This window comes from Dermacentor albipictus, chromosome 1 (genome assembly GCF_038994185.2).
Source record: "Dermacentor albipictus isolate Rhodes 1998 colony chromosome 1, USDA_Dalb.pri_finalv2, whole genome shotgun sequence".
NCBI lineage: Eukaryota > Metazoa > Arthropoda > Arachnida > Ixodida > Ixodidae > Dermacentor > Dermacentor albipictus.
This window is the reverse complement of record NC_091821.1, coordinates 286515884-286527902: the sequence shown is the minus strand read 5'-3', so window position 1 is coordinate 286527902 and position 12019 is coordinate 286515884. Positions and strand designations below refer to the sequence as shown.

At 45.0% G+C, this 12019-nt stretch overlaps 1 protein-coding gene across 1 annotated transcript in view; it reads left to right on the top strand.

Moving 5' to 3' along the window:
- Nucleotides 1-436: 436 nt before the first annotated feature.
- The window catches only part of LOC139049740 (growth hormone secretagogue receptor type 1-like), a 297774-nt gene continuing 286191 nt past the window's right edge, over nucleotides 437-12019 (top strand). The window contains exons 1-2 of the mRNA XM_070525546.1: nucleotides 437-460; nucleotides 1263-1635. Coding sequence (XP_070381647.1) covers nucleotides 437-460; nucleotides 1263-1635 — 397 coding nt within the window. The remainder of the gene's footprint in view (nucleotides 461-1262; nucleotides 1636-12019) is intronic.

Here is a 12019-nt window from a genome sequence, read left to right as displayed (position 1 = left end):
TCAAAGTGTTGATGAGGCATTTGAAAGCACAGCCAAGGGACATATAACTGCGGCATCCTCAGCGACGTACTAATTGCGCACTATTTTTTCCCCCGACTGATAAGTAAACATCGCGAAATATGGAGAATGCAACGTGACTTCGCTCCCACCCGGATCATAAAGCAGCGATCTCGAACAGGCTCCCTCTGTTAACCAGAACGAAATAAAGAAAATAAAGGAGAACATTATGATCAAGCTGGTGCCTTACCTGCCGTGGCCCGGCCAAAGTAACACGTCGCGTTTGGTGTCAGTGGGAAATAAGTTGTGATAGCTGTTGTTTTAGCGTAGATAAAGTGCACGGATGCCTTTTTTTTGCCACAATACCTATCACCACAAAAGCGAATTGACAACGTCAATGCAAAGGTTCAAAGGTGCGTTTTGTTTTGTCCCAGTCGCCATGTGTTTCTCTAGTGAGCAGAAGGTAAACAGAATCCTTCCCTTGGGATCTGCACATGGTAACAAGAGGAAGGCCGCGAATATGTATCAGTCATGGAAGTGCGGCGCCAGACCAAACACGTCGACTATCATCAGAAATGGTGAAAACCTGAAACAAACCGGCAGCTTCAAAAAAACAACGCCTTAGGACATCATCTCTTAGTCCTAGCGTACGCGCGGATGTTCTAGCATTTATTGCCTCAAACCCTCATCCTATAGCGTGCGGGATGTGTCCGCCAAGGTGCCAATATACAAGTTATCAGTTTGGAGGATTCTAAATGACGGCCTTTCACCCGTACTACCTTAACCAGCACCTATGCTTAGTAGATAGGAACCTGTAGAATCGTCTAGATTTCTCGGTATATTCTTCTTACACATTTTTCTGTTTATACAGCAACATATTCATTCTGTAGGCATAGGCTATCCATACCCTTGGATGACACCAGCCGTGTTTAATTGGCTTACCTCCATCTCTTTCAAAAATAAAATAAATTTTGTCCTGTGTGTATATTTAAATATATTGTGTGTGCATGCTGTTTACCGTGGAAATTTAAAACAATGAAGTGAGGAAATAGGGATAAGGCAGAGACAGTTGGTGCTTCTGATGCGCTTGTCCTCCTATTGTCAGGATTTGCAGAAATAAAGCGAAAATAGGACTTAGAAGCCGTGCACGTCTGTACCAACAATGAGGCAGTAAGCCACAATAAAATGTTAAGTGCGAAGGCACGTCACACATCAAATGATGCTCTTGTAATGGATGGGGTGAGAGGGGCCCCCTATGCTTTCAGGTGAGCCCAGCATGTTCCTGCACAGACGCCACGCCGCCGCCGGGCGGCGCCTCGCTCGGCGGCGGCGGCGGCGGCCGTGCGCCGGCATTCGCGATGCTGAACGCGAGCGCGGCGTGTGGCGCGAACTGCACGTTCCCGCGCTCCATCCAGGCCGCCGCGACGGCGGCCATCGCGCTGCTGCTGGTGCTGGGCACCGCGGGAAACCTGCTCGTGCCGCTGGTCGTGTGCAGGACCAAGGAGCTGCGCAACTCGACCAACCTGTTCCTCGTCAACCTCAGCGTGTCCGATCTCCTCGTGCTGCTGGTGTGCCTGCCCACCGCCCTGGTCGAGCTACACTCGCAGCCTGAGGTGTGGTTGCTCGGAGAAGGAATGTGTGAGTGCAATCGCAGTCCCCCTTGCGTCGCATTATACCGACTTTGCAAGCTTCAAGATTACTTTTTCTTTGGTGTCGTCAACTGATGCGCAAATGTTCGTTTGCGCACCAACCATCCCTCCTGCCTCAGCAAGAAGCATGCGCCCTCATTACATTGGTCTGCGCAATAAATTTCCTCGCCTGTAATCCAATGCTGGTAAGGGAAAAATACATCTTCAACTTTTACATATCTTTCTTTCTTTGCATTAACTAGTGCCCCGATAGATATACAGAAACGTTTTTATTGCCTATATTTGCTGCAACTGAAGCTCAAACTTGCCTACAAGTTTGATCTTTGGATATAGAAGCTTGTGATATTTTCTTTATCCGAGGCCTCCCTATGAATATAGTGGAAACATGACAATGTAAAGCGACAGCACAGTGCGCTACTTACAATATTTTTTTTAACTGCGCCACGTACTGCACGGGGTGATCACGTTTTAGTTTTGTAGAATTTCTTCAAAATCGCCTGTTGCAGATAATATAACTGTAGTCCTTGAGCTGGCCTATGCAGAGAGGCGGACATGCACTACAAATTGAAACTAATTCAACTAATTAAAAAATCCACAAATTTCTTCCAAGAGTGAACTACTTTATGGCACATATTGTAATTTATGAAAGTTGCTTTATATATATACGTATATATTGCGAATAACCACTGTAGTCTAATTAAGAGAAAAAGGTTGTAAATGCGCCAGTGACGGTTATTTTTTATAATTAACAGACATAGACGTGATTATCAATCACACGGTGAGGTACTGGGGGTAGGTAAATTATGTTAATTTGCGTCTATTCATTGAAATGACATCAGTTCTCATGAGGATGCAAGGACAAAAGAGACTAGTTCAGTGAGTCCGCTCAGTACCGGCAGTACAGCCTATGTAAAAATTACACATTTGCTACAAACAATTTTAATGAGTACGTAAAGAATAATACATTCTGTGTTAGTCTACAACACAAGTTTGTGAGTGTGACAATGGTATTATTGAGGTTATACACAACGAAGTATAATCAACATGAGGGAGTGGAAAGATGCGCAAGAAGAAATACCTTGCAGAATTCCAACGCAGTCTCCAGTGAAGCTGTTACTTTTGAGCAGTTGCGATAAGCGTTTCAGTGTTCTGTAATTATGTAACACACATAAGAATGGTTTCTGTATATGACTATTCCGTCTGAAGAACTGATCGCATATATAATGTTTTCGAGCCCTTGTTAAGCTTGTTAAGCCCTTGTTTTTTTTAAAAAGGCAGTAATTCATTCACACACATTTTACTTCGACGGACAGGAGCTATGGTAACGCCCCCATTTCTGATACATTTGTCTGCCTTCATTGTTCTCCCAGCGCAGCCGGATAAAGTCTACGTTTCGTGTCTTTATAAAACACACTCATTAACGTCCGGATTGCTTGCATTTGTGATTTACTGCAACGGCCCTTACACTTTGAACTTTGCTTGCACATTACCCATAACGTGCCCTTATGTTCTGTAAGTAAAAATAAAGTACCTTGTTTATGCCACATAGGACAGTGGAAAAACAAAATACAAAGACCGTGTGACGTATGAAAATAGAAAAAAATTCATCGTTCAGTAATTATTTGCAGCGCTTCTAAATAAAGCAGTACCGCAAATGTTTGGCCTGAAATTACACTTCAAGTTCTCCCTAATTTCACCGAATTTTAAGCTGCATGCGCAGTTGCTTTAAGAATCTGGGACGCATTGGAAATATTGGCAGTACGACACTCTGGATCGCTTGAGTAAGCGACTTTCTAGAAGAAGCTGTAAATAACCTACACAGACCTGCCGCTGGTCACAGATCTATGCTTCCTAGTTAAACGAAATATGAACACCGTGCCCCGCACCCTGGAGGTAGGGGAAAATCTTCGTGTAATGCATTATGCTGGTAGAAGGCGATTTTTAAGTAACTATTTTCACAGTAGATAATTGACCTACTCACTTGAAACTTTTGACACACTTCACCAATAGACGGGCCTCCATCTCCTCATAATATGACATTATTATGCTTTAGGTCCTTCCATGGGAACTCTTGAAGCGTTTTATACAATGCCTTTATATACGGGATGAAAACGAGGGTTTAGCAAATTTAATTTAACTTTCAATTGGCACACCTTTTTTGAAAATGTTTTGGCATATTACATCTGATATTTTGCACAAGTTCCCTAAATATAAACCTAAACCTAATTATTTCAGAAAACCGCGAAAACTGGTAAACAACTTTTGCGAACGCTACTAGTCGCATTAACAGCTTCGCTGTAAAGAAAAGAAGGAAAAGAAATTTATGTGCTTAATGTATGCAGAAAAGAAAGAACGAACAAGGATGGCTAAGAAGCAGGGGTGAGGGTCAGTGGCGGACATCATAAATAAAGAAAAATATAAAGAACATAACCTGCTGTTCAAGTCGACCTCGCGTCACGAACGGTAACAGCCTAAAAATAAAATTGACAGGCGTTAGAGGTGACGCATGCTGATAGCAAGAAACATTTAGCAGGGACACTTAAGATTGTTTACGAGTAGAAGTTTTAATCGCTTAGGTGAAATGTTTTCGCTGGTTGTTTTCAACATGCATCAAAGTTCTTTCTGCTGAAACGGTGTATGTGTGTGTTCGCGTAGGCGTTGGCCACAGGCTGGAAACGTTCGGACTATTTTGCTGCAGGACGGGCAATTTTATTTTACGCCCAATGGCATATACGTCTGTCGTAAGTGTGCCGTGTTCCTTTGTGTTCCCTTGCTTCGTCTTCTGAGGCGTGCTGCCGTGGGTCGTGACGAAGTTTCACAGCTGCCGCTCAGGTTTTGGAGTGCATCGCAGTAAACCGATGAAATCCGAAGAGCAAGTGACGGCGAGGCGTGCGATGAGGCACAACTTGAGCGGACCTTAAATATGGAGCCGTCGGGCCCTCATCTCGCACCCGATTCCCAACGAACGTTATCGAATTTTATTTTCTAAGGCATTAATTTACTTGGTTTACGGAAACCTTCCTGACGAATTTGATGTGTTTTTCCTCTTCGTGCCTTCGGCCATTTTTGGTGCCATCTTTCGCTCACGCCGATGGCGGAATTTCCCGTAATGGGACATATAAGGCTTTCGAATTAAGATTGGAAGTGAGTGTTGTAATGATATTATAATGGTGATGAGCATTTGACTAGGCGTTTCCACCAGCATATCTAGGATAAGTCGTGATTGCACAATAAAATTTCATACAGAACTCTCAGGTGCCTTTTTCGTTTTCTCAAGGTGATAAGAGACGCCAATGCTATGTCCGCTATCTCTGGACAGACGTTTTACAGTACTTGATTATGGGGCAGTGGAGGCTCCGGATGATTTTTGATTACCAGCATAGCGGGCCCCCACGGACGTTTTTGCATTTCGCACCCATCGACACGTGGCCGCTGCGGCCGCCATTTCCCCTCGTGCTTAACAGCACAAAACTATAGCCGCTAAGCCTACTGTAACATACTTACATTGCATACTGTACATACATTGCATACTGTAAGGCACACAATCGTTGGGCACAGTTAATTATACCTTATCCGTACCCGCGTCATCGCCCTTATTATAACATGGTAATTTTGCGTTTAAAAATATGGTTAAACGGTTCCAAAAAAAGCTCGGGATGACGCAAGCAGCGCAAGCTGAGATTTATTGCGGCCACCTTCTCCGCAATGCGGGCATGCATGGCGTGCATCGTCAGCTACAGTGCGTCTCAGCGAGGCACCATAGACAACCCCCTGGAAAGAAATCTAGCGGAACTCATACTTTTAAACTTCTTTGCACTGATTTTGCTTCACAAAGGATCAAAACATAGACGTTTCGCCACTTATGCGGGTGGCATGATTAGTACACGAATGGCCTATAAGAGTGAAAACATCCGACTTACGAAGCAGCCGTAAATATTCGACAGGCCGGGCCACGGTTAGAATTGCACTCCGAGCGATCACGACGCATAAACCATGATTCTAGGAAGGGTCTCGGGCCCTGTCGCTGCTCCCACGCCACCGTTAATAGTCACGTTTCCGATATCAAACATGTGTCCTTTTGTAAAGCATCCAGTCCTATATAACGCACGAGTGTCATGCTTTACCTACGTGAAGTCTTTGATGTGCTTGCTGAGGCGAATACCACGCCGCCTTCCCACCAATGGCTCCAAGGTGGACTGCGACGCCAGCAGTGATGGGGCCCGAGCCTAAAACTGATCGAGCCATGGTTTATCCCTTGGTTTATTGCTAGTGATCGGTACATGTGCAATTCTAAGCGCTGCCCTCTGGTCTGCAGATAAGTATTGAAGATGTATTCCCTCTTTTAGCAATTCGTGTACAGGGGTGCTATGCAGGATGCGCCGAGTTTGGCGAAACTCGGGATCTTCACGAGCTCTGGCGACACCCCAAGATGAAAGCACGAATGGTACCGAGACACAGTTTACCTTTCGACAAGCCTCCAGTTTCATTGGTTTATCTAGATTCACTCTGGCTGGCTATCATTCCTTAGGCGTTGCCTTCTGGGCGGTCGACAAACTGGGGCTCACGTGATCATACCGTCGGTGCATGGTCGTGCCTTATTTCACTTGTTTGTCGTTCCACCGAGTGCATTAAACGCACAAGCGAGTTATAAAGCAAACGCATTTAGTACAATATTATTAGTTAGTTTAACGTGGTTTAGAAGCATTTTAAAGCTTACAACTTGTACACCGAATGCGCATTAGACGAATTTGTAATTTAGTACGCTTCGCATTATACCACGAGGGAACGCTGTGGTGGCGTCATCACATCCATTCACCGGGCGAGCATGGCGGCTAAGCATCGCAGGCGCACAGTGTAAACAAACTCGTACAACGAGCTTGCAGTGCGCGACGTAGTGATCAGGCTCGACGATGACCACTATTTCTTGGATAGTTCTGTTCCTCCGTGAGCAATCTTTCGGTGCACCCCGAAAGACTGCCAATAGCTCCGGCGATTTTACAGATCGCAACGCGCAACTACTGTTCACGGCGCAGTGCTGAAGGAACATCTTGTCCGGTGCTGCTTCTGCGAGTGCGCCGAGTTCCTCCACTCTGCGTGACTGCGAGCGTCATGAATATTACATAGTGTGGGCAAAAGGTAGACATCCTATATAGCTATGATGCGACAAGGAGGTGGTACCGACGATGGATCTCGCTACCAACGCAGTGAAGGAGACATCGACAAACTGCAGATAAGTATATTTCTACTGTTTCATATTTAGCATAATAAGAGTGCATGGATTAAGTCACTTTCGTAGTAACGAACTGAATGTCCAGCAGTTTAAAGAAGGCAGTGAGAACCAATGAGTGCTCGTGCTTTTACATGCAAGTGGGCTCGCGAAAATATGGAAAAGATGAAGGCAACCTTCACTAACTTGGTGAGATAACAGAAATTCATGAGTGACATTAAGCCCGCAAAATTTATGGAAGAGTATCTTTATCCAGGTGAAATATCATTAGCAGGTACTGATATAAAGCAGGAAACTTATATAAAAATTTCATAGGTTGAACACCACATGGAAGGCATTACCGAATCGTGATCGCCAGGTTACCGATATCCTTGAAAAAAGTTTAGAACCATTGCATTCTACCGGTTGTGCAATATGAGACATAAACTTGGAGGTTAAGAAAGAAACTTGAGATGTCAAGGACTGTGCAGAAAGCGAAGTAACAAAAATTGTTGGAGATACCATTAAGGCAGGAAGACAGTGGCGTAGCAAACCGTGGCAACTGATATGCTAGTTGAGACTAAAAAAAAAAGAAATCGGCAGGCAGGCCATGCACGTATTCGATCACTTGTTGCCAATTCATAACAGGTGATTACATAAGCGTGCCAGAATGGATGTCAAGGAGAGAGAACTACACTTGAGGGTGGTAGAAAATTGCGTAATGGGCCAAAAATATGTTTGTAGGCATAGGATGCAATCAGCTGGTATAAGACGGGATTGTAAGGCGAGGCATTTGTTTTGCAGCGAACAAAAATAGGTTTGTGGTTCTGACAGTAGAGACTCGTGAAGGTGCGGGGCCATCTCAGCTGCTGGCACACTAATCAACATGACAATTGGCTCTGAAAAAGAAAACCCCAGTTATGAAAAATGAAGCAACGTTGTCCCAACACATTGTTTTATTATGCATACTACACTAAAGGCTTCCACAGTTAAGGGCGCTTAGTACTAATAATGCAACGAGCATTTTTCCTTGTAAATAATGGTTTGTATGTGGCTGATTCATTCCAATACACTTTTTTGCAGGAAAACATTCTGCTGCTGGAGGCACTGAACCGCCTGGTGGCAGTAGGCGAGCGCCAGGCACGTGCTCTTGAGAGTGTGGCAGAGCTCCAGAGGGCTGCTCTGCAACAGTAGTATCGGTGCCCTCACTGCTCTCCTGTCGAGCCCACAGAAGGCGCCTTATAAAGGAGCTTTCAGTTTAATATTTTGCTTATTATTCAAGGACATTAATAAAATTATTGCAGTAAACATTGTGCTGTGCATATTAGGAGACTTGTAACATGCATTTGGTGTCCCTTCAGAATAGGCAAAAACTTAAGACAACCTGTGCCACTCTTGGACCATGTAAATAAAAAATACACTAATGCAGCATACACGTCATTGTGCTGTTTGTTTTTTCTATGTGCAAGAATACAGTGCGTGTATTAGCCACAAGATGAAGGGTGTGTGTAATTCACAATAAAGACAGGAAACAGCAGGAGCTTAGTAATGCTATCACCTATAGATTGTGCATATGACTGCAACACTCCCCGATTCAAATGTGCCATTGCATCCATGTTCGATACCACATATTCCTTAACATTGTCTTATAATTGCATGTACTATATTTCACACATCTTAAGCCTTTGCATAGCATACTTCTGTTGTATCCATTTCATAGGCCAAATAATTGTACACTTTGTCCTTTTGTGTTGTATGAAAAGCAGCATCCTTTACAGTCGGATAAAACTTCAGAAGACAGGAGAGGCCCGGCCAGATGACCAAAGCGCAGCAGCCAATTGTCTCCACGTCTAAAGAGGAGCAGGTATTAGTCTGTCCGGCGGCACGATGTCAGTCTAGAGTGCGCGCCCATTGGTTCTGGAGTGCGCGCCCATTGGTGCAGGTTTGTGTTCACCTGCCTTAAAGTGCAGATTCCGCAGCCTCCTAAAGTTGTATCCGACTATAAAAACACGTAATGCCTTGCGCCAGTTGCATAGACGTCTGCAACTTGATAGCACACAGTGATCAGGAGCAGAAATCTATAAAGGCACAAAGCAAAGCTGGCTGGCTACACTTCCATTATGAGGGGCTGTAAAAAGGTCTCGCCAAGTATTCTCATGACGTCCTTGAAAAAGAGGTGGTGTTTGGCACTTCTTTAGAATCAAAAACAGATTACAGTGAATGTTGTGTAGCACGTCAAAACAAACTGAGCTTGGTTGTCTGCACAGCATGTAATGGGAGGTTGTGCTTCACATAGGAAACAAACTGCTCTGTCCAGTACAGTATTGAGGCCGGTATGGCACCTATCATGTCAACAGTGTCAATATACAAATTACACTTTTCACAGGCCACTGATTTCACCATTATTTTTGTATGATGGCTCTTTCAATCAGTGCTTGTATTACATGAGCAGGTGGATTTGAAAGCAAAGCTTTCTTTGCAAACCTTCCGACTTCCATAATTGTGGAAAGGCATTGGCATGTTGTCGAATAGCTCACACTTCCTCGGTCCTGCACCAAAGAAGCCCAATGCTCTATTCGAAGTTGGATCGCACAACAATTCAACGGCACACAAAGAAGAGTAACACACACAGCAAAGCATTCTGCTTTGTGCATTTGTCTTCTGTGTGTCCTGTCGAATTGTTGTGCAATTAAACTTCAAGCTTCTATACCAATACACCCAGTCTTCAACCTCACCAATGCTCTAGTTATTAGGCCAGAATGGCGCACATCTTTGAAATTTCCCAGCAGAATTTAGCTCTCCAAAAAATCACAAATGTTAAATTTTGCAGCACAGGTGTATGTATGCTAGTGCAATATCTTTTACCACTAAACTCGCAGGAATCAAAGGGGCAAGCAATAACCAGCCTTGCTGCTGCCGTTACCATTATCATCATGACACCAATGGAAAGACAGTGCCAGGTTTCAGTAAAGGGAGTGCTGGAGGGAAAGGTGTGACAGCGAGGGCTTACAATAAAAATAACAGTTACGAGACATGTTCAATGTCAATATATGCTGCATGTCGTTCAGCCTACTTTGGTATTCCGGAAAGAGTTTACTCGTTTGAGCATATCACGTTTTGTGTAATCATTGCTCTAAAGCTGTACAAATGGTCTACTTGCTCTGCAATTTTTACTTTTATCATGGTGGGTTAAAGAACACTTTTCATTGGCATCTGCACCACATTTCTCCCGATATGTAATTTTGCTTTGGTGGTTCATGACATCTTCACGTACAGAGAGTTCTGCAGAGCATTCGATGTGCATTGTTCTACTGCTTAAGAATTAGAGCCCCATTATGAGTCGAAAACATACAATTTATCCATCCAGATTAACGCCGCCCCCCCAAAAAAAGAAGATACACTGAACCTCTGGCACATGCATCGACAGTGAACAGAGCAAACAATCTGAAGTATTTTTTTCATGGAAGCGAACACACGAAGTTCTCAATGCATTTTCATTTCGCCACAAATGTATAGGCACAACCGGCTTGGCGCAACATCCCCATCTCGCGGTGCAACAAATTGTGCAATGCCTCGCTGTTTCATAGTGCGACCAATAGATTACGCATGCCCAAAATTCAGCATTGCGCATACTAACTTCACCAATGAAGAACCCCAAGTTCTTTTATGAGATTAGGATTCATAGGTTACTTCGCACAATTTGTGATATCCATTTATGTATTTATACTTAATTAACCTCTTTCCCAAGAAAGTGAGCCATTTGGAAGGCACCCTGACAGACAAGTATAACAATCGGCAAAAAGTCATCAGCCAGGGAAAAAGTCAGTATCATAAGCAGCCGCATGTGAGATGTCGCTGACACAAAATTTAAGTCGGCTACACAGAAGTGACAAACTTGGCAATATGGCGTGTCTAAACATTGATTCAATGTTAATCACAGTAACGCTGACATTGAGGGAACCTCAATTCCTACGTACGCTCCGTCCACACACCCGACTACGTTCGTAATGTTCCCACGAAGCAGGAAGCATTCTTATTTTATGCCCGCTCAGCCGCAGTATTCTGGAAAGCTAGCCACCGCTTACGCACTGCCGCATCGATAAGCGCGTCAGACACATCTTTGACACAGTGGCTTACAGTAGTTTGATGGCGTCCAGTGTAACGCTCGGCGCCGACGTTTCCCTGAAAAGTCCCAGTCCAATAGAAACGGAAGGCACAGAGGACTTGCTCTACGAAGGTGAGCGAATGAAGCCCGCCACACTGTCTCCGCAGACGAGAGTCTTCGCCTAGCTCGTCACACAGCCAGCGCACTGATGTCTTCGACAGGCGAAGATGACGCTGAAACTCTCCGTCGGTCATGTAGGTGAACGTGTCCGGACGGTCATACTGACGCTTGCTGCCTCTGGATGCAATGAAACAGGCTGCTGCTGCCGCCGCCATGTTCCCGAGTTGAACTCGGAGGGGGTTTCGCGATGTACGAGTTTAGCACGAGTTCGCCTGTCAATCAAAACCAGAGGTCACGCCCCGCGCGAGGCATGTAACTCTTGTGCGCGCACCCACTACAGTCGGACCACGCCCAACTTATCTTCCGGCAACAGCGACGCGGTGTCGGGCTGAGAGGCATCAACAATCTTGACCGCCGACATAAAACACGCACAACGCACTGCCATCGGTGATGTACTGAGCACCACTATCAAAAACAAAGCGTTGACTGTCGGTGGCTTATGCATACATTTTCTCGGGCTGAGATGGCCGCACAACACGGTTTCATTGCCTGCATTGTGGCGCGTAGCGCACAGTAAATAATTATCGGCACGTCACTGTAGCTGCTTGCAAGGCGTCGATGCGCCGAGTGGGACGACGATGCTGAGGAGTGCGTATTGCAGCAGTCGTTTGAGATGGCTGCTCTGTCATCGGTGATGAAACGGAGCCACAGCGTCGTAAACACAATCAGCGTCCGAGAATCGCTCGCTCTTCTAGACCCAGAGCACTGGCATTTCCTCATCACAAGCACTGCGCACTCAACAGTTCCAACACCTCTCTCCGTTCGAAATCTGATTTCATAACTGCACACAAGAGCCCTCACCTGCCAAAATGCGAGTGCTGCGGTGTCGTTACGGTATCCATCTGCGATCGCTGCTGGCTCGAGCAGAGGTAATCCACAAGC